The following is a 25,796-nucleotide window of genomic DNA, read 5'->3' as shown; positions in this document are numbered from 1 at the left end:
TTAAGTGCTGGCCCGTTGAGAAACCATGCCCGGTTTAAAATGGATACTGCAGGGTTAGAACTTACCTCAAAACCTTTACTAGCCCGGGTAAAGATAAAATGCCCTGGTAATGTTAAAACAATGAGGTAATGGGGAAGCTAGCAGCCCAGTGTTAATTTCTTACCATGTATGCTACCCCAGTCGGACACAGTATACTGACTCCAAGCCGGCCAGTCCTTGTTTAGCCCCTTAGGGCCTGACAGAGTATCCATCTTTTAACATCTTTTGGGATGACACGGCCAGGGATCATAACACCAACCTTCCATCCTCCTTGATCACAGAGGCAGTCAACACTTATGATAGCTTTTGTGAGGTGAGATGCAATGGAGTTTAAAGTCATGACCAAGATTATTGCACTTATATAGCGTGTGTGTGTGTGTGGCTGCTTGTACTAGTCCGGACTGATGACGATTTATAGTGCTAGCACACTGAGATACCATGCCACAGTTTAACATGAATACTCCATTCAGACACATTACTGACTCCGAGCCGACCAGTCCTTGTTTTAGCCCCTTGGTGCAGAGTGCCAGACAGGGTAACAACAAGTACCATCGGGCAGACACTCTACCACTAGACCACAGAGGCGGTCTAAGAGCTATTGTGACTGTGTGAGATCTGACCTTGAGTCCGAGTGTCTGGGACTCCCGCTCCAGGTCCTGGTTCCGGCGGGAGAGGTCGGTGTTCTTCTTCTCCAGCTGCCTGTTCTTGGTCTCCAGTTTCTGGAGGTCGCGGTCCTTCTTCGTCATCATCGTCTCCAGCTCCTCCAGCCTCGTCTGCATCTCTGTGTACTCACGCTCCATCTCCACCAGCTCCGCACGGAAGTCATCCTCTACACAAACATCACTCAGTCAGTAGCCATTTAGTTTATTAGTCCCAGTTTTTTTACCCCAAATTGGGATTTAAGTGATGTTTGGATGTTTGTTGTTAAGGCCGCACTCGCAATATTCCAGCTATATTTGACCGCGGTTTGTAAATAATCACCAGCATTGATCCACGAGTATGACAGGTTGCAAATTCGTGGTCAATAGTGTCACTATGACACTTTACAAAGGCCATGACAAAATTCTATATTTAGACAAAAACACATTGAGGCAGTAAAGAGAGAGAAATAAGGCATCAGACAAGTTAAAAATCTACGAACAAACTGTAGCTTTGTTATGATGCTAATGTTTGACTAACCCCTGCGTGTGAGGTCGAGGATGAGGGAGTGTCGGCGTTTGTACCGCTCCTCCAGGAAACAGCCCATGGTGAACAGCGTCTTGTCGTCCCCCGCGTGTAGCAGCTGAAACAGACAGGTGTCTCACAATGATGGTCGAGGAACTTGTTTCAGAAGATGAATAAAAGCAGGGAAACAGATATTATTAGCTGAGCGTAGGTTTACATTGTAAATATCATAAATTGGAATAAAAATTGTATGTGAGCCCAAGGACTTGCCGCTACGGACGTTGCTTAAATTGACCTGAATTGTGACCGGTGCGCTGTGCATAGGACCTTGTGCCACCACATACACATATTTATCAGATCGTTAGAGTAGGTTTACCGAAATGCGAGCCCTGGAGATATAGAGGATGGATTGTACCAAGTTGCAATGTAATAAAAGGCTTTTTAAGCACTGTATCAGGTCTAATAAATGTTTACGAAAGCAATTTCTGTGTTAATTTGTGAAGGTGACATGTCTCCCGAATCAAAGCTAGTGAAGATTGAAAACTCTTGATTAAACGTCTAAACAAACAGCCTGTAACCATGGCAACAGCAGTGACAACATACCTCTGTAGGCGGGAATGAGGGTCCGAGACAGTAGTCCAGGGCTGGCAAGGGGGCCGCCTCCACCTCTGTAAAAGACAGTGTAAACCTACAGTAATGGCAGATAAGAGAGATTGCTGTTTTTACCACAGTCAGCAATTTTATTCCAGCTACCATATTCGCCATATTAAGCACCCCAGGCGTTGAGAAAACTGATCATCATTGATGATGATCGGATAATGTTTTCAGTCTTTTCTTTCGTTGCTAACTATGATATAACTATTTGTTTGTTTGTTGTTTGATGCCACGCTCAGCAGTATTACAGCTATATGGCAGTGGTCTGTAAATAATTGAGTCTGATGTTGTGACTGATATTGTGATCAAGGATCCATCAGTTGGGGTACGATAACATACACTCAAGCAAGTCACCAAGTCTGACCACGAGATCCATTTGGTAGTCTCTACGGCCAGCCTAGTTTGGTGGGGACCACTTTTAACACAACGAATCCCCACAGTGTTATGATAGAACTGAGTGTGCCTTGGATAAGATGAGCAAAACAATGATGTTCCCTCTTGTCTACCCGAGGAGGATGGAAAAGGATTTAGTTCATAATTTGGGGAGACCTGAGGTTTGAGCCACTCCAGTTTTCTGAAGTCAAGGGAGGCAACTCCGTGCACAGAGTTGTGGTGTCCTAGATGGTTGGGATACCAATTCTTTTAATGTTGCCTATGGGATCTTGGCATTGTGGCCACAAACGTAAAACTAAAAAAAAAACAATTAATTTCCTGCTGAAGGTCACCTGCCTAAGCTCATCTTCCAATGAGTTGGGTTTAACACCATTTTGAACAGTATTCAGTATATAATGGCATCAGTTAATGTTAGAACGTCCGAAGTGAAATGTGTTTCACACTGATGATACCAGCAAACCGCTAATGGCGTGGACAAAGCAAAGATGATAGTACAAATAGGCGTAGGGATTACAGACAAAAAAAATAACGGGTATCCCTGAAGTTGATATTTTGCTGTTTTTCTCACTTTTAGCTGCTTCCACCTCTGCCATGGCATCCTTGAGTTGCTGGTTACGGACGCTGAACTGAACCTGCTGTTGCCTAGTAACCATCACTTCCTGTGTCATCTCCGCAAACTTCATCACATGCTGTTAGAATAAACCAGAGTTAGACGTGTTACCATTCATTATAATGTGATGTTCGGAACAGACAAACCAGTGGTAAAGCATGCAATATTCCAGCTATATGATGGCAGTCTGTAAATATATCAATCTGGATCAGATAATCCAGAGATCGATATTGTGGAAAACAATCAACCAAGTGACAGTCCATTTGGTCGCCTCATATGACCAGCCTCGGTTGCCGGGGACCTACATTCTCACCAGGAATTCCCTCAGGGTACATTCTGTTATGATATCTAATAACGAATGTTATATTTGGGATTACGCTTTCTTAGTACAAGAACAAGTTCTAGATTTTTTTGGGGTTGAGTCCCTTCCGGGATTTGAACCACTCTCAGGTTGAGGCACCTAATTGCCAGCTGAGGCACCTAATCGCCAGCTGAGTGGCTGAGGCACCTAATCGCCAGCTGTGGTTGAGGCAGCTAATTGCCAGTTGTGTTGTTGAGGCAGCTAATCACCAGCTGGGTGGCAGGGCACCTAATCGCCAGCTGAGTTGCTGGGGCACCTAAACGCCAGATGAGTGGCTGAGGCAGCTAATCGCCAGCTGAGTGGCTGAGGCCAGAATCGCCAGCTGAGTGGCTGAGGCAGCTTATCACCAGCTGAGCGGCTGAGGCCAGAATCGCCAGCTGAGTGGCTGAGGCAGCTAATCACCAGCTGAGTGGCTGAGGCCAGAATCGCCAGCTGAGTGGCTGAGGCACCTAATCGCCAGCTGAGTGGTTGAGGCAGCTAATCGCCAGCTGAGTGGCTGGGGCACCTAATTGCCAGCTGAGTGGCTGGGGCATCTAATTGCCAGCTGAGTGGCTGAGGCAGATAATTGCCAGCTGAGTGGCTGCGGCACCTAATTGCCAGCTCAGTGGCTGGGGCACCTAATCGCCAGCTGAGTGGCTGAGGCACCTAATCACCAGCTGAGGCACCTAATCACCAGCTGAGGCACCTAATCACCAGCTGAGTGGGTAAGTTCGACGACTTTGTGTGATGGCGACAGGACTCAACCCAAGAAAGTACTAGAATTTGTTTTTTACTTAAAAAGTGTAATCCTAACATTTGTTACTTTTGACCACTGTCTGAATAGCAGTTTGTGTTGATATCCACTTAGGTGGAATAGAGTGACTGTGTGAGTTGGATTTGAACCTGTTTTCAGAAATATTCCATCATTATCATGGTAGACACATGCAGGTAATCGAACCCGGGTCTTCAGAGTGATGAGTGAACCTAGAATACCCCATTACCCCTTGAACACTACATTACAATGTATGAAGGGCACACATGCTTACTATCGTTTCGTCGTATTCTTCAGCCTTGGGGTTGACACAGACGACCATTCGCACCTTGCCCTCCCCGTCAAAGTAGTTCTTGAACAAGTGGGTCACCTTCGAGTCCCTGTACGGCACCATCTGAAATACACAATATTCAGTGCAGTGTTTGTTTGTTGTGCAACACCGCACACAATGCACAATGCACACTATGGGGGCGGAGTGGGCAAGCGGTCAAAAGCACCAGGCTAGCAAACGCCAGGTGCGGAGATCATATCCCGCTAGTGACCGGGTCGTTCTTTAGCCTTTGCAAGTGTCGAAACTTGTGGTGTCACTCTGGGCAAGTGACTTGGTTCAAATGTGCATCTTTTCACCCAGCAGGGAATGGGTATCCGATATGTGGGCTGGACGTAAAAACCTTCTAGCGCCCTTTTCAGGATGGGTTGTATACTCCCCAGGGAGTTGAGAATGATAACTGGGATCAAACGGATCCACTGGTCGGGGAAAAAATAAAACCGCATTTGAGCAGATACTAGTAACTGGATACCTGTGTTAATGTACGATAATATATATTATAGCTTAAATGGATAGAATTATCATTAAACCACCCTGATGATATTAGAAACGAGCGTGCCACTGTAACTTGATAATGCCCTCATATTGCTTGACGACGGGCCATTATCACGCCCGTTGCTAGGTGACGTCATGGGGATAGGGATAGGTGACATCACGTTCAATAGTGACGTCATCTGGTTTGTTCTTTCACATTTCCATATTTGTAAAAGAGGGTCAGTGATATTCGTGTCGATTGCAGCAAATGTTCCTAAACCAACGTTGTTGTTTCTTTTTATTTGATAACAAATTCTGTCCATTTTAAATATGATAACAGTAACGCTATTTTTCAGGGCATAATCATTTGCAGAAGCCCTCAGTCTCTTCAACAGCCCTCCTTCGTCAGGCAGTTAATGGAAGACTTGGGCTTCTGCAAATGATAATGCCCTGTAAAATAGCGTTACCCTTAGTAACCCTTATAACATTTGATGATTCCCAACAAAAACCTGTGGGAAGGGATGACACAATCTCAATGAAAGGAAAGGTGCAAACATTTAAACTTACACCTGCTAATCTAGCTAGGGATGGATCAAGTGTATTTCTTCTTGGGTAACTTAATTCAACATGGAACACATGAGCATCTTACCGAGTGCTCCCTGCACACTTGATTAAAAAATAAATGACTATCCGTACACATACCTTGCTGGTCCCGTTGGTCTGATTCTCTCTCAGGGCCTCGATACAGTTTCTTAGCACCATTAAACTTTGGTTAATGTTCCCTGAAAACAAGATAAGTAGAAAGTGGAAATATATTTCGGGAGCAAAGAGGTATGATTTCATTCTGTTTTACCACCTGCACCAGGTGCAACCAAGTGGGTTGGTGTGGTTGATTTGTTTGTTGTTTAACACCGCACTCAGCAATATTCAACCTATATGATGGCGATCTATAAATAATCGAGTCTTGACCAGACAATCCAGTGACTGATATCATGAACATCGATCCACGCAATTGGGATTGATGACATGTATCAACCAAGTCAAGAAGTCTGACCACCTGATCCTGTTAGTCGCCTCTTTCGACAATCATTGTTGCCTTTACGGCAAGCATGGGTTGCTGAAGATCTATTCTACCCCAGATCTTCACAGGTCTTCAACCAAGTGAATTAATTAGGTTGCACAAATTTAATATTAGCTGCATTCTATCTATCTCTATTCTATCACAAACTGAAACACTGTACAGTCAAGTCTTGTTAATCCAACATGGTTGGTTGCATACGATTATGTCGCATAAATGAAATTAGGTAGTATCAATGTTCGTGATCCTGTTTTGTTTATTCAAAACATTAATTGTTTATTGTTAAGCTAGTTAAGCAAGTTTATTGCACTAGCAGTGTTTAAACTGCACTGGTGTAGCTTGGATATAGCGAAATCAGTGCATTTTCTTAAGAGGTGCTCAAAAAGATTAAGAAATAATGGCTAATAAAGAAATTATTACACTTGCAAGTGTCATACGGATTCTATGAAACTAGTGTGAGAAATAGAAGAATTTGGGAAATAGAAGAATTCTGACACTGGTTTCGTAAAATCGGTATGACCATGTCTCGTATAATAATCTCTATTTTCAAGGCCTCTTAAGCCTGACTTCAAACTAAGTCCTTCTTCAAGACTTTGAGACCCTAGAGACATACCTGCTTCCTTCAGTCTCTCCCCGGAGTTCTTCGTCCTGTTTGTTCTCTCACTCCCCGCCAGGTCGACCAGCGACAGCTGACTCACAACCACATACTCCGGGTCCTGCAACAGTGTCAGGGAGTCAGGGGCGTACCACATGTAAACTAGTGTGTCCGATACGCATACAGCCTGAGAATGTATGCATGCTTACAAGTCACATTGCGTGTGATGAGGGGGCAAAACAAAATCATGGGTTTGAGTGAGTTGCAGCAGTATCACGGCTGGGGACACCAGAAATGGGCTTCACACATTGTACCCATATTGGGAATTGAACCCGGGTCTTCGGTGTGACGAGCTTTAACCACTTGGCTACCCGACCGCCCCTCATGGGTTTGAACTGGTCCCCAGCACTTATAGGGATAGATTAAACAACCAGTTTGCTCCTTTTAAAAGTTACTGGCCCTTCAGTTCTTCAAACTAATAGGCCTACAACTCAAAGGTGGAGACCACAATGTGGCCACCTGTCAGGGCTCTATAAAATTGAGAACTCCTCAACCCTAACACGTTTGTTCATGGCGATTTATGAACAAATAAAGTTGTTACAAAATAGCTTCCGGCTGTCATTCTACTGACTTGATCCAATAAAACATTAACTGACTTGGTTGTTTGTGTGACATCGTACCCAAATTGTATCTAATTTTTTTTATTCTTTTCCTACCTACTGATCATAAATGTTCGCAAAAATATTTGAACACAAGAAAAACAAAACTGGCCTTAGTTCTTTAGTGTGTGAATATGGCCGAACCACTCAACTGAGACCACAATGTCTAAAGGTTTCTTTCATAAGCCACATAACAATTTCTGTAACATTTTGAGTAGAAAAAATCATTTGTTCTGAGGATGAGCTTGGCTGTTTTCTTAATAAAAACGTCAAGATGATCAATTGTCAGGATAAGATCACTTTGCGGAATGTACAAATGTACGCAAATGGCATATAATACGGACAACATCAGGACGGTCATCAACACTATGGTGCTGAGTGAGGAAAAACAAATTACCTGGAGAATATCCCCTCCCCGTGGGTCGACCGGTGCCTGCACGAGTCTGATGTTGAAGACACTGTGGCTACGACTAGACTCAGCATTCAGCGCTGTGTGTGCCACCTTCCTCCGCTTCTGACCTGAAACACCAGTCACATCTAGATTCATCTTCATGTCTATTCTTCGTGCAGCATGGTTTGTTTGTTGCTGATAATCCAGTGATTAGTATCACAAACATCAATCTACACAATTGGGATACAACAACATGCATCAACCAAGCGAGCGAGCCTGACCACCTGATCCCTTTAGGCGCCTCTTACGACAAGCATGGGTTGGTGAAGACCTATTCTGACCTGGATCTTCATGGGTATGATGCCGCATTGACAACATACAATAGCTCTTGCTACATTGCCTCCTCCTTGCCTTGGTGTAAAGATATCAGATAGAGAATGCAGTGCTTAACGGACACAAAACAAAGCATTCTTTGCCCCTAAAATTTATGAATGGGTGCATATATAACCACTGCGAGTACCATTCAATGAAAAAAAGTATGGATGTTGGAATGATAGAAATTTTAACCTTGATTAACCAAAGTATTGGAAATTTCTAATAAATTGTTTAGTTATGATACTTATCCTATCTCGCACTATGCATTTTATCATGTTTCATTCTTCTTCTCCGATCTTTGAGTGGAAACCATCCTAAAACAAGTTTCCAGATTTAAAAAAACACCTCGCCCAAACACTTCCCACCCGTAACCATGGTTACCATCACCAACAATGGCTGAAGCAACATTGTTCTGTGCAGCCTGATTATGTGACGTCCCCAGCTTACTCATTCTTTTTTGCCATTGTGTGAAAACAGTTTTTGAATTGAAGAGAATGTATTTTGTTTTTTTGTTTCTGCATACATCACGTAGGAAGTTTGCCATTGATAACCAAAAACACCCACAGTTTGTGATCAGTGCAAGACAGAGGTCTCTGCACGTGATCACTATCTGAAGTGTCGGGATTTCCGTGGCAGCTGCACAGATAGCAACAGATGTACCAAATGCAATGAACAGTCTGCTGCTGATTTCATAAACACAAGTGTGACCGTCGGGAAAGTGATCGCAAGGGCTGTTACGATTCACTCGTGTATTCGGTGAATCAAACCGTATCCATTCATGAATTGAATTAGTTATTCGTGGCCACTAGTGTCAAATATTAATGAATATGCAAGCATGTGCATTTACATAAAAATACCCATAAGAACATATTATATGCATAGATTTCTTCAAAGACAACACTCTTATACTATTTACTTTGACAGTATTGTGTAACTGGTCATTGTCGCATTTGAGCAGATACTAGTACCTGGATAAGTGCAGTATATAAATGTATAATATATTAACAAAACATGTCAAATAACTTATGTTGTTATAGCTGCTGACTTGTTACTGTATTCTTGAATTATTATTCGTATTCATTACCCTATATTTGTGATACAAATCGTATTCGCCTCAAAGTGTATTCTTTGCAGCCCTAGTGATCGCAGATCTAAATCTACTTCAGTGGAACTTGGTCCCTCATCAGCGAAAACATCAAAGAGGACTACTCCTAAGGCCATTAGATCAGAATCATAGTGAGATAGGATAAGTTTTAAAAATTTATGTTTTGTGTCGGAGTGACTGACACAATCAGCCACCGAAGCAGATGAAGGATGTCGCAGGGCCATATGTAGCTTGTGGTCTCCATGAATATATCAACTAAACTCTGAATTCTCCAGGGAACTCATCCCTAGAATGTTACGCTCATAAGTACTTCAACGCTGGCGACTCTCACACAGGTTCAACACTTCTGTGTTTCCACTACCCACCTTTGTACAGGACTTCAAAAGCATCTTCTGGGCTTTTCACCTCCACTTCCACACAGTTGTGGACGTACATATTCTCAGTCATGTCCGTACGCAGAATCTTTGACTGTGGCGGTCTGAATAACAGTTTAACAGCGCTTGATTGAAGGAACATGCGTGTTGACATGAAACGTTGCTGCTCTAGACACAACCAGATTGCAACCTGGTCCCATAGATTTACCAGTGTAAAACTAAAAGCACTCACAGTTTGATGACTTCCAGCCCCCAAAAGCCCGACAAATTACACATTACACATCATACAGGGATTATTGATGCAGTTGGGTAAGAAAAAGCTTAGAGTTATTGACTGTTTGTTTGCTTGCTTATTGCTTGTTTGCTTATTGCTTAACACCTCACTCAGCAATATTCCAGAAATATGTGATATGTAAATAAAAAAGTCTGGACCGCACAATCGAGTGATTGATATCGTGAACATCGATCTACGCAATTGGCATGGTGGGGATACGATGACATGCATCAAACCAAGTCAGCAAGCCTGACCATCCAATCCTGTTTGTCGCCTTTAGCGACAAACATCGCAGAGATGCCAACCCTAATTGAAACTTTGGAGTAATCAGTTGATAAAAAAGTGTGAAAAAGAGTCATGTTAATAGTAACATTATGCCGGTTAATGCTTCAACATTTTCGCTAGGCCTAGACGTATGTGAAGCATGAGTACACATGCACAGATGAAAGTAATAGTCGCACAGCATCAGTATTTGAAAAATAGGGAGGATATAGATCAAAATAAGCTAAAAAAATGATGCTGCATTTGAATTGTTTCATAGGATTAAACCTTAAATTGAATATGAAAGCGATCCATAAACATCGAAAAAATGGATATCAAAATATCAAAAGTACTTCAAAAGTTCAATCCAGTGTGACACGTTAAAAGTGACATCCATCGGGGCCACATTTCAACAAACACTTGTTTGAAATAACTGTGGTAATTCAATATTACTTTTACTTTTGAAAGCATTTAATTCAAGCTGTTGACTGCATGATCGGTCACTTGTATTTTACTAGCCTATTTGAGCAAAAAAATATGTTTTTCCAAAACTTAGTTTGGAATCCTGGATAAATGCATGAACACTACTCAAAGGCCCATTCAGTCCAGTAAAGACACACATTAAAAAATGCATGGTTCTTTTTCAAATTTAATAAGATTTTGAAGATCGAGGACTTACTTATAGCCGGTGATTGGATCATATGGGAGTTCTTCCAGTAGGTCGTAGACGAAGTTGTTGTAGATCTCGATGTAGGAGACGAACACACCGTAGTTATTGTCTTGTTCTATGTTGCCAACTTTGGACGGGTCTCGGTTCCGGCCGCTATCCCCCCCAAACGCCACCCTCTCACTGGGGAGAAAAGACACATTGCTTCACAGACCACTAAGTACCATTGTCTCATGATCAATCTCATCTCAAAAATGTTTGTTAACTTAAATACATGACTTATTCCTTGGAAATAAATATTTGCCAATTCATGTCAGTTAGGAGAAGGACATTATGTGTTTTTAGATTTGCGGGTGTTATGTAACTATTTGATGCCCATTTGAAACATCTGGCGGGTCATTCCAACCACAGGACCATAGCCGATTGATCAATACCATATTTGTTTGTTTGTTTGTTTGTTTGTTTGTCTCACTCAGCAATATTCCAGCTATATGATGGCGGCCTGTAAATAATCAAGGCTGGATCAGACAATCCAGTGATTGACATCATGAGCATCGATCCATGCAACTGGGATACGATGACATGCATCAACCAAGTCAGCTTGTCTGACCACCCGATCTCGTTAGTCGCCTCTTACGACAAGCATGAGTTGCTGAAGACATATTCTACCCTGGATCTTCACGGGTCGATTGATATCACGAACAAGGATCCACACCGTGGGGTATGATGCCTAGCAATCAACCAAAGTCACGGAGTCTGACCACCTGTTTAATGGGGTTGTGTCTAATGACCAGCATAGGTTGCCGGGGGTCTGTTTTAACCCAGGATTCCCATACCGTGGGGTATGATACCTAGCAATCAACCAAAGCCACCGAGTCTGACCACCTGTTTAATGGGGTTGTGTCTTATGACCAGCATAGGTTGCCGGGGGTCTCCTTTAACCCAGGATTCCCATACCGTGGGGTATGTTGCCCAGCAATCAACCAAAGCCACCGAGTCTGACCACCTGTTTAATGGGGTTGTGTCTTATGACCAGCATAGGTTGCCGGGGGTCTGTTTTAACCCAGGATTCCCATACCGTGGGGTATGATACCTAGCAATCAACCAAAGCCACCGAGTCTGACCACCTGTTTAATGGGGTTGTGTCTTATGACCAGCATAGGTTGCCGGGGGTCTGTTTTAACCCAGGATTCCCATACCGTGGGGTATGATACCTAGCAATCAACCAAAGCCACCGAGTCTGACCACCTGTTTAATGGGGTTGTGTCTTATGACCAGCATAGGTTGCCGGGGGTCTATTTTAACCCAGGATTCCCATACCGTGGGGTATGATACCTAGCAATCAACCAAAGCCACCGAGTCTGACCACCTGTTTAATGGGGTTGTGTCTTATGACCAGCATAGGTTGCCGGGGGTCTATTTTAACCCAGGATTCCCACACCGTGGGGTATGATACCTAGCAATCAACCAAAGCCACCGAGTCTGACCACCTGTTTAATGGGGTTGTGTCTTATGACCAGCATAGGTTGCCGGGGGTCTATTTTAACCCAGGATTCCCACACCGTGGGGTATGATACCTAGCAATCAACCAAAGCCACCGAGTCTGACCACCTGTTTAATGGGGTTGTGTCTTATGACCAGCATAGGTTGCCGGGGGTCTATTTTAACCCAGGATTCCCATACCGTGGTGTATGATACCTAGCAATCAACCAAAGCCACCGAGTCTGACCACCTGTTTAATTGGGTTGCGTCTTATGACCAGCATAGGTTGCCGGGGGTCTGTTTTAACCCAGGATTCCCATACCGTGGGGTATGATACCTAGCAATCAACCAAAGCCACCGAGTCTGACCACCTGTTTAATGGGGTTGTGTCTTATGACCAGCATAGGTTGCCGGGGGTCTGTTTTAACCCAGGATTCCCATACCGTGGGGTATGATACCTAGCAATCAACCAAAGCCACCGAGTCTGACCACCTGTTTAATGGGGTTGTGTCTTATGACCAGCATAGGTTGCCGGGGGTCTGTTTTAACCCAGGATTCCCATACCATGGGGCACACATGCCTAGCAATCATCCAAGGCCACCGAGTCTGACCACCTGTTTAATTGGGTTGCGTCTTATGGCCAGCATAGGTTGCCGGGGGTCTGTTTTAACCCAGGATTCCCCTGTATCACACCCACACATGCCATCTTCCCGAGGCAAGGGAGTTAACTGACAATAAGAGACAAGTTTCTACCCGTGCCGAAATAGGCTGGAATTACAGAGTTACATTGTGGCTGGACAACCGAACTAGACATCCGCTTCGTAAACAACATGGATTTCAAGGTGCATATTTTAGTCAACTGCAGGATTTGCACTGGGAATCGACAGATATTTTTACCAAATGTTTTCATGTTTTTAATTATGGTGCTCAAAGACCTTTTTTTGTTACAATATAGATCTTGATTATCGATCAGATCGTCTTGACTGGGTGCCCCCATTTTGTTTGAAGCATGTGCAAGTGATGTGAGAAGTGGAATCTGATGGGTCAGAGTGAGTGAGTGAGTGAGTGAGTATGGTTTTACGCCGCTTTTGGCAATATTCCAGCAATACCACGGCGGGGGACACCAAAAATGGGCTTCACACATTGTACCCATGTCGGGAATCAAACCCGGGTCTTCGGCGTGACGAGCGAACGCTTTAACCACAAGGCTACCCGACCGCCCCCTGATGGGTCAGAGGGGACACAGAAGAAACATAACTAGTAATAGCCACTGGTGGCACTCCGATCAAGCCACAAAATTCAAACGTGGTTCAGCAAGGGTTGAAATGACTTTTGTAGTCAGTTAACGCTCTTGCTAAGGGAAGATGACACATGCAGACACAGATTCACAAATGCTAGCTTCTCACGTGTGTCTGGGGGTAGATGGGGTCTTGGGCGTGGTCAGACCGGGAAGGATCTCTCTTCTTTGGCGTTCCATCATGGCGTCGGCCTCTGTACACACTTCAAATGCGTTCATCTTGTCTGGTCGGAATATCTGTCCCAAAACACATAAATTTAGGACTTTTCTTTCTCCTGTACATGCTGTAGCTATTCTGAAGATGCGGAAAAACTAAAATATTTTCATTCAAACTTCAAGTGAGAATAGCACATTTTTTGGAATGATGCATGATTAAGAATTCCGGAAACCATAATAACTTCATACAAGTAAATAGCCTAAATATGAAACAAAAAGCCTAAACACAAAGAAACAAATGTCTTCAATATTCTGGGCAAGCATCCACAGACGGTAGAAGTAAATTATAACAGGACATTTGTCCGAACAAAAAACATTTTTCCAACCTTGCTAACATAGACAAAACCTGTCTTTAAATTTTGTTTCAGTCTGTGAAGCTTAGCCAGTAGTCAATATAAGGGGTGACTATTGGTCTGGAAATCACTACTGCGATAACTATTGATATTGAAAGAAACTATTGCGATAACTATTCATATTGCAAGCAACTATTGCCATAAATATCGATATTTTTCAGTGTATCATTTTAAATGGATTTTAGAGTTGAATGAAACACTTTCAGCATCCAACATGTTTCTTGTCAAGCTTGTTATTTACTTTAACTTAGCCAAAAGGCTTCCAAACAGACGATTTTCCACCCAAGTTTGTCACAAACTCCACTTGACTGCCCTCCGCCATTTTACTTTAAAAGTTTAAGAAAGACCGATTGCTAAGCATCAAGGGCAGTTAACTCTAATCCTCACTCGAGAGCATGTTTCGGTCACTCAATCGCATGATATGGTAAATACAATCGAAACTATCAATATTCCTATCTGAAATCGACACTATTGATCGGAAACTGATTTAGCAACCAATTTATTGACATTAAGTGCTTACCAATAGCAGTATATCGATATTTCGATTTATCCTGACACGCCTAGTCATTATGGTCAGAATAAAATCTGAAAATTATGCCAAAGGAAAGGTTTGTATGCTACTCAAAACCATGCCACACAAGTCTAGTACTGGAACAATGGGGTATTCTTTAACTTCTTTTGAATAGCATATAGTAAAGGGTTCCTTGGCACAGGCTGGAAGTGTGGTTCCTGTTAACGTACATATTTCTTGGCCTGGTAGCCCTCAATGCTATTGAAGAGAACGTCCAGACATCGCGGCAGAATACCCTGGTCTTGGGGGCTGCCTGTCATGGTGAACGTCTTCCCTGACGATGTGATGCCATATGTGAACAGGAGGCCTGAAAGTAAACCAATTGTTGAGTTGCGTAAGCAATAACTTAAGAGTGAGAAAGTGGATTAACACTACCTCAGGGCTCCAGGTAAAGGCTGTATCGGCATATGTACGGAAGAAAATATGCACGATAAGGTGGGGGATAATTTAGGATACGTATCAGATACACCATACATGTAATGGTCTAACATTCATTTATAGACATATTTCCCAAAATATATATTAAAGCAGCATATTTTCTAGAGTATAGTGCACAATGTTTTCAAAAAAGAACAGCTGTGTAAAGTGGGTGCAAATGAAACATGCCATAATGAGTTTCAATGTTTTTTCACGCCAACACAAAGACATTACCATAATTACTGTGAGCATGTAACACCCAAATATTATTCTCCTTATAATACCGTATTCGACGTAATAAGCGCCTAGGGCGGTCTCAAAATTAGAAATAGGGGGCTCTTATTAGAAAATTATTTTGGTGAAAAAAACATAGTTAAAAGATAAATTTCGTGGTTTATGCTGACAGCCTGAAATGTTCATATACGACAGATATATTTTTCCAGAATTTATTTGCCCATAATTAAGGGTGCATGTAACACACAAGTGCATATTATACGCGAATAAATAAGTCTCTTGTACATTGATCAATCGGAAGGGGTGCTAATTGGGTTTGTTCGCTATCCAATATATTAGCAAATATCGCTGTGGGCGCTTATTACGTCGAATACAGTACTCTAATTCCCCCCCACCACCAAAAGAAATAATGAAAAAAGTATTATTCATTGTTTAACCTGTTTACACGCGACAGAGACCATGGACTCTTCTCAGCTCTCTAAGTGTACTCTTTAGTTTACTCCTATATTAAAATAACAAGGAGTACATACTCCCGATGCTGAAAAATTATCTGGAGCTTTGCATTATTTTATTACCATTTGGGCATGTTTACGGACATTTGTTCAGGCTTAGGGCCACTGAGCCTCAGCCTCTGAGCAGGTCCACATAAAGCCATGCTCCAAGAAATGAAAGGGTTAACTAAACAATAACGTGGAATACTTATAAAGGAGACTAGCCAGTCACGGTACCTACCATTCTTGCCATGGATCAGGTCCTCTATGAGAGGCAGGGCCACATAGTCGTAGATGGCTTTCTGGGAGGTGTATTCGTCAAAGATGTGCTGGAACGTGTACTGTATCTGGGGTAGAAAGTAGGGCAAGTTGTACATGCAGAATACTGATAGACTTTTACTATTGCAAGGACATTACAGATATTTCAAGGTTAAGCAAAAGAAACAGTTGTATTAACACAACTATATTATAGGCGATTCCCTTGTATTCTTTGTTATGAGAATGTTAATCAGAATTGGGTTCAGAAAGAGAATAATATTAATAATCAGCCTGGCTCTGAAGACTGTTGTTTTGCATGCTTAATTCGGTTCTGGTTCTGCCTTTTATGAGTTTCACTTTCCAAAGCCTGGACATTTCTTTCTGATATAGTGCGTACAATGTACTGATTCCTGAAAAGTAGTGTCTCGATTCGTCTAGTGTTGTTTATCACCGCACTCAGCAATATTCCAGCTACATGACGGCGGGCTGAAAATATTTTAGTTTGGGCCAGACAATCCAGGGATTTGATATTGTGAACAACGTTCTTTATTTTCAGAGTACGAGGACACGCTATCAACCAGATCTCCGAGCCTCACCACCGGATGCATTTGGTCGCCTCTTACGACCTGCCCAGGTTGATGGCGACCTATTCTAACCAGGCATACAAGGCCTGACACATAATAATGAATAGTGAAGCTATTGTTTTTCATCACAAAGAAACTGAACATTTGAGTTTCCAAAAAGAGATCTATTAAATTTATTAAAACTATTTCAAACTATTTCAGAGCTTCACACCAGTGAGTGAGTGAGTTCGGTTTAACGCCCCTTTTAACAGTATTCCAGTTATATCGCGGCGTGTCAACTTAATGTGGGAGGAATGCCCGAAGTGATGCAGGTCCCAGACATTTACCACTTCAGTGAAACCCACGAGCACGGGTATGGTGCTGACAAACCTAGAAACATAATCTGGGCAAAAGCTTCACACCAGAAAATAATGTTGCTAAACTAAATGATATTTTTATTACATAAATTAATTAATTATTTAATTAATTTGGTTCAATTCCAGAATCATTGTTACCCAAGAGAGTTGGATTTAACACTACCATGACCAATACTTCTGTAATAGCACAGAGTCTCAACTTGATGTGGGAGGTAAGTCTGAAGTGGACAAGGTCTTGGATGTTTGTTTGTTTGTTTGTTTGTTTGTTTGTTTGTTTGTCTCACTCAGCAATATTCCAGCTATACAACAGTGGTCTGTTAATAATCAATTCTGGACCAGACAATCCAGTGATTGACATGAGCATCAATCTACGCAATTGGAATACAATGACATGCATCAACCAAGTCAGCGAGTCTGACCATCCGATCCTGTTAGTCGCCTTTTACGACAAGCATGGTCACCTCTTACAGCAAGCATGGGTTGCTGAAGACCTATTCTACCCTGGATCTTCACAGGTTACCACTTTGGTGAAACCCATGACCACAGGTATGGTGCAAACCTAGGTACATAATCTGGGATCATACATTTCTGGCACTACAAAGGGACTCAACTCTGCACTGTGAATTGCAGTGCCTAGCACAACTGTTGGCATTTACTTTAAAATTGAATGTTTTACTTTTTAAATGAAAATGCTCTAAAGCATTAGGCCATAGAACATGTTGCACATAATAGAATGATCAAATATTCCTCATCTAGACACAAGATGAAATGCTGAAAAGCGCCAGCACAAAATTAGTAGATTAAAAAAAAGTAAAAAATGCAAACAACTAACACTCACTAGAGCAATTATATTCACAAAGACAGAAATCTCTAAATCTAAGAAAACCACCAAACCAGCGTTGATCTAAAGCATAGCACACAGAACATCACCAACATGCATATTTATCCTAATAAATCTCCATCATGTGGTCTGATAAATAATTCAGCCTTATCATGCAGCCGAAAAAAACACAGAAAATACGAGCAAATATCGGTCATGTTAAATATGTGAAAAGATCTGGACACTAGGTTGGGAAAAACAGGTTTGATTCTTGCATTTCATTTTCAAAATCATATCAGCCTAAGAATTATTCCAGGCATAAAACATATTTACAACTCAAAGTTAAGTTCAGGGTTGAATTGATACAATTTCAGTCTGTAATGCTTTCTGAATTCAAAACTTTCCATGAACTATTCTTAAAACTTAAGCAACAGCTTTCGACACTCATCTCGGGGATGAGGACAGATGAAAAGATGGAAGGACTGGTAGTGTTCCGCCAAAATCAAGTAACATTTTTTTCACATGAGTGAGTATGGTTTTACGCCGCTTTTAGCAATATTCCAGCAATATCACGGCGGGGGGGACACCAGAAATGGGCTTCATACATTGTATCCATGTTGGGAATTGAACCCGGGTCTTTGGCGTGACGAGCGAACGCTTTAACCACAAGGCTACCCTACCGCCCCTTTTTCCACATGAATCAATACTCAATGCCAATAGCTTAAACAAGCAACAAGCTGTTTGGATACAACTGTGCCTACCACTGCTCCATACTGCTGTTGGAGTTCTATATCAAGATCCTAAAACCAAAACTGAACATATACGCGGTGTCAGATCTGTTCTCTTGCTCCTGTCTAGGACTTAAACTGTCATCCAAAATGTCCTTAAGATTTTTCAAATTGGTTATGATAAGGGCTGCAACGAATACACTATGAGGCGCATACGATACGTATCACGTATATATTCGAATATCACAAATTCAATTCATGAAGAGACGCAGTTTAATTCACTGTATACGCAAGTGAATCGCAACAGCCCTAGTAATGACACAAAAGAATATCCTTCGTAACAGCCCTAGTAATGCCACAAAAGAATAACTATCAAAATGTGATAAAATCATGAACATTGTCTACTGCCTTTTGTCAGGAGCAAATCACCACACTTACTACAAATATTTCATTTCTATAACCACACAGCACACCGTATCTTTGGTCTAGCAGTGCTCTCGTTAATCGGTAATTACCAGTCTTTAACCAGTAAAATTAGACTTGGACAGGATAAATCTTTGTTGTTGAACATAAGATCGGCGATATTCATAGTATATTTTTTAACGAAGTCAGCTTGTCTGTTACCATCAAGGTTTCCCCTTGTCTAGTTTTAGTGCAAGGAAATAACATTTCGCTTTGCTTCAAGTTCAAATATATATTTGTAGCAACTTAGTCTTGAAATATATAAAAAAATAATTAGAAAATTGTGACAACTTTGTGTGAATTACATGTAGATCTAACTAAGTTACTTCAGAGATGACGTCATAACTTCTTTATATCTGATGTTGAAAGAATTAAAACATGTTAATTTTCACATGTTTTTGTTGGGGTTTTTTTTGGGGTGGGGTGGGGGGGATAAGCTGGGACTGACAAAAATTTGGGTGACTGGTAATTTTAAGAGTTGGCATTTTCAAAGCCAGCGGGAACGCTGTCTACATTCACACACTCTGAATGTTCCCATCAACAACACTTCACAACAAGCTCCTACCTCCTTGGCTTGTCCGTTCCTATTAACAGCGGTCTACAAAGGCAGAAAACACAAGTTAGAACAACATGCACAAAGCAACTAAGGTACAACAACCACACTGCACAACCTGGTCTAGGAAGCAAGAAAAAGAATGCAAAAAAATGTACAGATTGAGACAGTTTTCATTCACAGCTAAAACATTTGAGATATTTGAACACACACAATGCAAGAGCTACAGATGAACTCCGTATTTGCGTTAAATACCCCCCCAAAATATTCACAACCCAATTACCTTTAATTAATGAAAAACTCAAATGAATAAAAACAGTATGTGTAATACCCAATGAAGCTTTTTCAGCATATATCCAATGGAGCTAATTTCCGAAACAAAATTACAAGCTAATTTACTTTCCGAGTCAAGCTTTTAGTTAGAACCCTTACATACATGAAACATTATCTTATTTTTTTTTAAATCTCGAAATGTTAGCTCATTTTGGGAAAAACCAAATGGAGTGATGAATGGATGAGTGAAAAAATATTGGTTACCCAATGAAAAATGTAATAACCCAATTAAAATAAAAACCTTCATCTCAATTTCTCAAAAGGTTATCTGGAGCTCTGCAATGCCATTTAGAAAGTGTTCAAATGTAACAAATGTTATATTTGGGATAACACTTTCTTAGTAAAGTACAGATTCTCATACTTTTTGGGGTTGAGTCCTGTCCGGGATTTGAACCCACACTGCCAGAGTGAGGCACCTAATTGCCAGCACACAAAGTCAGCGATCTAACCCACACAGCCACCGAGGCTTCCACAAAATGAAAGTCTGACAAGTGGTAGTCAAAATCACCTACTTTGTGCACCCCTCTGACAAGTGTAAATTGGCAAGGCTCCCATGGCCAAAAGCAATAAACACACACGTCAATCAGAAAGTGTTCAAATGTAACAAACATTATATTTGGGATAACATTTTCTAAGTAAAGTACAGAATCTTATACGTGATCTAGACTACCAGTTGTCGGACTTTCATGTTTTGTGGAAGCCTGATCGTCTGAAATGAGCTGTGGACTATGAAATCTTTCTCAGGTTATTTTTGGCAAATATCTTAAATACCCCAAAACCTCAGAAAAGAAAGATCTCTTTCCAAAACAATCTAAAACAAAATCCAGAAACTTTCAGTAGATTCTCATGTTTAGGTATAGTTAGGCAGACTTTAATTTTTTGCTGTTTTATTCAAGAGCAGGAACAGATAAAGGTAAAAAAAAGGTGTTCAAGTAATATTCACCCTCTTGTATAAAGAAATCATTATTGTTAAATGTCAAGTGTTTTGTGAGTATGCATTCACCATGTGAAAGTCTCACCCAGCATCTTACAACATGAAATCTACAGAAGACTCTAAGATGAACATATTGAATGAATCCAACTACAACTAGTACAAGCCACACCAAGCAAACTGAAGCAGACTAAATCTAGTTCATGCCAGACACCGGGGCACCGACTTACTGCTTCCACATCCCATTGGCGCCTCCCCATGTACAGCTGAAAGTTAACTCACATATAAAATCCTCAAATAGGAATATACCACTGTAAAATTAATTTTCCTCAGAATTATCATTTAAGCTTTTAGAAATATTTTAATATTTTTGTTTCTCATCACCTTTATCAAGTTTAGCTTGTTCTGCTTATAATCAAGATCCTAATCACTGTACTTAACTGTTTAACACAGCACTGCTCAACTCCATTACAAATTACAGCAGTCTTGAATCTGGACCAGGCAAACCAGTGATTGATATCATGAGCAACACTTCACAGTCGATGGTACGATTACACACAATCAACCAAGTCAGAGAGTCTGTCCACTAAATCCATAAAGTTACCTAATAAGAGTGAGTGAGTTGGGTTTAACGCCGCTTTTAACATTATTCCAGTTATATCACGGCGTGTCAGCTTAATGTTGGAGGACAGCCCGAAGTGATGCAGGTCTCAGATGTTTACCACTTCGGTGAAACCAACGAACACTGGCATGGTGCTGACAAACCTAGAAACATAATTGGGGCGAACCGGGATTCAAAACCCACAATCATAGGTTTCTGGCGTGCCCAAGGGATGCAACTCTGCACAGCGAATCGCGGCGCTTAGACGACCGGACCACCCGTGTCCCCTTACCTAATAAGATATGCATAGGTTGTCAGAGACCTTTTCTAACCCTTCATCATCAAGGGGGTACAGCATGAGCAACAACTGGGACAAACTGACCCTCAATCAGCAGTCACACATTGTGGCTGCTGACTCCCCGTCTTCATTTTCGTATTCAGGCCGATGAAGATCCGGGTTAGAACTGTTCCTCATCAACCCATGCTTGTCTCCCCAGTGAAGATCAAGGTTAGAATTGATCTCCAGCAACCTATGCTTGTTGGAAGAGGCAACTAACGGGATCGGGTAGTCTGGCTCGCTGACTTGGTTTGATGCATGTCATCGTATCCCAATTGCATGGATTGATACTCATGGTGTTATACTGGATTATCTGGTCCAAACTTGATTATTTACAGACCGCTGTCTTATAGATGGAATATTGCAGGAGTATGGCATTAAACAACAAATAAAATACTGTCTTCACTTACATATCTTGAGGGAAAAATGGATGAGATGCTAGAGATCAAATAATAAATTGGCTTTCAAAAGTGAGTCAGTAAGTTTGGGTTTATCGTCGAATGAACAGTATTTCAGTGATATTACGGCATGTCAGCTTAATGTGGGGGGGGGGGACTGAGAGGTGATTCAGGTCTCAGACATTTACCACTTCGGTGAAACCCAGGAGCACGGGTATGGTGCTGACAATCCTCGAAACAATCACTGTGGGCCAACATTTGAACATAGGTTCTGGTTTGCCCAAGGGACACAACTCTGTGCAGTGAATTGCTGCACCTTAAACAACTGGGCCACTCATGTCCCCTACACTGGCCTGAAGATATTATAAATAACGAGTTACTATGTGGCCCCTATGGAGTAGACAGATTTACACTCAGAGAGGTATCGCATCAGCGTAAGAGAACTGCTTTTTTGTGCTCTTGAAAACTACTTCTACTGTGTAATATTACTAATAACTCCAAACCTGCTGAAAGCATTCACTGACTGAAGACAGTATACTAAAGTTGGAGAAACACTTCAAACAGCCATGTAGAAAAGGCATGCATCCGCAGTGAAACTACGCTACCTGTGCATGCCGTGCCCACTTACCTCGGATGGGGTCAGCTCCACAACTCTATTATTCAAGACTTTGACACATAGTGGTTCCTCTGGATTTTCCAAGGGCCGAATACGACAATATACCTGAAATAGTCCAAGGTGTAACCGTGGTAACATGTGTCATTACCGGTAGTCCAACTGATTTTATTATTGATTATTACTGGAGAGAGTTAATTGGTACATTTTCACAGTGTACGCATCACAACTTACTATTCAGGGTATGCAATATAACTGGTATACTTGTAGTATAGTGTAGTATACTGCAAAATGGCCATCAGCATTATACTCTTGCGTCTCAATATTTTCATTTGGATGGACTGGGTTCTTGTCTAAACCATGTCAACAGCACATGCTTCCAAATGTTTTCATTAACAATCCATGTTGATGATGTAATCATGGTAAAAGTCTCAATTATCCAGTCTACCATTTTGCAGTCTCAGGTCTGGATTATTGATACAATCTATGCCATCTATAAGCCATTTCAGAATGTTCTTCTTATCAGGTTTAACAAATTTAATCGAAAATACTTCAAAATATGTTTCGAAGAGTAGGCGCCAGTTTGAAACTAGTGTTGTAAAGCTCGAGAAAGCTGCCTTCTGATTGACCAATGTCAATTTCTTGTCAGTCATTTCAATGGTCGGTCAAAATTCACGAAAGGTCGTTCTGACGTGACCCGTAATGGGACGTCCTCAGATCTTTGTTAAGCGGTAGCGAAAACTAGGATCTGATTTTAATGAGATTGCATTGAGTGACATCTGGTCCAGAACGAAATGTTTGAAGGCTTGCTTCTTTAACATGTTTAAGGGTGCCCACCTCATGTCAGCTTTCAGTGTCTGTCATCAGTTTGTGTGAAGTGCCTTTTCATGTCGTAAACAAACTGCTTGAGCATATACAGCTCTCTAAGTTCATTTTTTTTGTTAGGGAGCCAAGCAGCTCCTACATGAATATTTTAGGAACCAAACCTAAGTTTTAGGAGCCAATCGATATCTTAAACAGATATTGTTGCCAGTTATGTTTACTTTTAGGTAGCCAGGTGGCGAGCAGTAGATAAATTTAGGCCAATCATAGATTTAAGTCGTGTTTGGTCACCAAAATGGTCGCTACTTAGTTAGAGGGCTGATATAGATCGTCATATTTTGTTTAAAAGTTGTCGTGTAATGGTTCCATAACTTCTTATCAACAACCCACTGAAACACTGGACTGTCACTTCACACAATATCTTTGCTAACACCAAACAGTTCGCATTTTATCTTATCAAGGAAGAATGGTGATAACATGTCGTGGTTTCAATGAAGAGCTAGGTTGCCTGTAGATTTAACCGTGCTAAATGTAACAGTTGACGTTTATCTCCTAATTACAATTTACGAGATCAAAGGTCAACTTTCAACCAACCTCAACTGGATCAAACTGTTGAGTCCCATTTCTCTTCCGAGGGGTCTTTCCTCTCCTGCAAGAAAAAATAGAATTGAAGGTTGATTACAAAACACAAATTTAATTGAGTGAGTGAATTTGGTTTCACGCCGCTTGTAGCAATATTCCAGCAATATCATGGCGGGGGACACCAGGAATGGGCTTCACACATTGTACCCAAGTCGGGAATCTAACCCGGGTCTTCCGCATGACAAGCAAAGGCCTTAACCATTAGGCTACCCGTCCGCCCCCACAAATTTAAGGGGCATCCCACTTTGTCAATTTTCTAAGCACCAATGCACTTCTTATGGCAATTATGGTGTGTGGACATTTTTTCAGGGACATGAGCTCTATCGCCCTATTTTTCAAATAGTGATCCTGTAGCATGAGGCTTTATTAGTAGCATCAAACATGGTGGATAGGTGTCCGGTATAATGCGTGCAGCATGTGTACAGTAAACAATTCCTGGTTGAAATTTTCTGCACAACTCATGAGACCTACAGCGGGTACCTGGTTAGGGTCAGGTCCTTGGGTAGTAAATTTGGACTTGTCCCAGAGGTGTCATGAATTTTAGTGAATGTATTAGGACCCTTTTGTCTTCTTGTCATGTATAGGTCAGTGCAGGTTTATGTGTATTCAATTCGTCACTGTCAAGAGCAACTTGCCGAATCTATTATTATCTGCTCAACTGGAGCTAAACAACTGGAGCTAAACGACCAAAACACATGCAATCGTATCAATATTTATTTACCGATGACACAGAAAGATATACTTGTCATCAGAATCAACAATCACAAATCTAGATCTAGTCAGAGTTAGGAAATCCCCTAAAACGTGTCAAGACGATTTGTGTCACAAAGTCCTCCCGTTTTTTCCCCATTCATGTCCGACAATGTCGTCAATTGTTTGAACGTTTCGTTTACAAAAGTGACAATCGCGGTCTTGGGAAGACTACATCTTGAAAGTAAAGCATCTTGCATCTCAATCTAAATTCTAATACTCACTGTGGCTTCATTTTCATGGAAATAACGTGATGTCTTTCTTCAAAACAGTACAATTACCTGAAAGCCATTACCCAAACAATACCAGAGCGGCTAGATTTCCGGGGTTTGAATTTGCTGCGCAGAGGCTCAAGCAGCCAATGAAATCGCGCCCACTAGCGCCACTGTAATTCAGAATTACCTCCTCTTGAGTCGCTCCCATACCAAACGGGTACAAATGTCCTGTCTTGTTGGTGTTCGGGGGTCCTCAAAATAAACTCGCTTCATATTTGTTGATAGTTGCTTCTTGAACGTTTTCTTGATAATCCAACATGGCTGACAGAAAGTTATAAATTCACGTGTATATTTTCGTTGAAGCAGGTGAAATCATTCGTGCATGCGCACATTCCAAAAATATGTCTTTTTGACATTTCACTTTTATATATAGTTATTCGTATCTAAAATAGACGCTTTTAAAAATTAACATCTTTGTTGAAAATTACAAAGGGATGAAAATTTAATAGATATATATAATTATTCACAACTACAGGGCGAGAACGCCAAAGTTGGACGTTTTATGGCGTATAAAATTAAGCATGAAAATATATGTGCGCGAGCAGAATTATTTTGATCATCACAAAATAAATCATTAGTTATTCAAATGAGTTGTTTTGGTATATACTGTAATGAACTGGTTATTATAGTTTTGTAGCGTCATGGATGTTAATAGCAAACAAAGAAAGTTTCGGTTATTTTATGTACCGAAAACAATTATAATCCCCAAGAAATCAGTG

The 25,796-nt window shown here is 41.3% G+C and overlaps 1 protein-coding gene across 1 annotated transcript in view; it reads right to left on the bottom strand.

The window, feature by feature from the left end:
* LOC139461105 (kinesin-like protein KIF23) overlaps positions 1-25,115 on the bottom strand; it is a 32,167-nt gene extending 7,052 nt beyond the window's left edge. Inside the window, exons 1-17 of the mRNA XM_071242635.1 lie at positions 25,027-25,115; positions 24,005-24,059; positions 22,604-22,696; positions 19,388-19,420; positions 15,856-15,961; positions 14,643-14,779; positions 13,442-13,569; positions 10,566-10,736; positions 9,343-9,455; positions 7,504-7,625; positions 6,466-6,568; positions 5,477-5,556; positions 4,247-4,366; positions 2,819-2,939; positions 1,807-1,871; positions 1,219-1,321; positions 660-868 (exon numbers count right to left, since the gene is read on the bottom strand). Of these exons, the coding sequence (XP_071098736.1) occupies positions 660-868; positions 1,219-1,321; positions 1,807-1,871; positions 2,819-2,939; positions 4,247-4,366; positions 5,477-5,556; positions 6,466-6,568; positions 7,504-7,625; positions 9,343-9,455; positions 10,566-10,736; positions 13,442-13,569; positions 14,643-14,779; positions 15,856-15,961; positions 19,388-19,420; positions 22,604-22,696; positions 24,005-24,059; positions 25,027-25,043 (1,776 nt within the window). The 5' untranslated portion in view covers positions 25,044-25,115. The remainder of the gene's footprint in view (positions 1-659; positions 869-1,218; positions 1,322-1,806; positions 1,872-2,818; positions 2,940-4,246; positions 4,367-5,476; positions 5,557-6,465; positions 6,569-7,503; positions 7,626-9,342; positions 9,456-10,565; positions 10,737-13,441; positions 13,570-14,642; positions 14,780-15,855; positions 15,962-19,387; positions 19,421-22,603; positions 22,697-24,004; positions 24,060-25,026) is intronic.
* Between the last annotated feature and the right edge of the window lie 681 nt (positions 25,116-25,796).

This window comes from Haliotis cracherodii, unplaced genomic scaffold (genome assembly GCF_022045235.1).
Source record: "Haliotis cracherodii isolate W230 unplaced genomic scaffold, xgHalCrac1.p SCAF_14, whole genome shotgun sequence".
NCBI classification, from domain to species: Eukaryota; Metazoa; Mollusca; class Gastropoda; order Lepetellida; family Haliotidae; genus Haliotis; species Haliotis cracherodii.
Note: the sequence above shows the minus strand (reverse complement) of the source record. Positions and strands in the feature narration are given on the sequence as shown.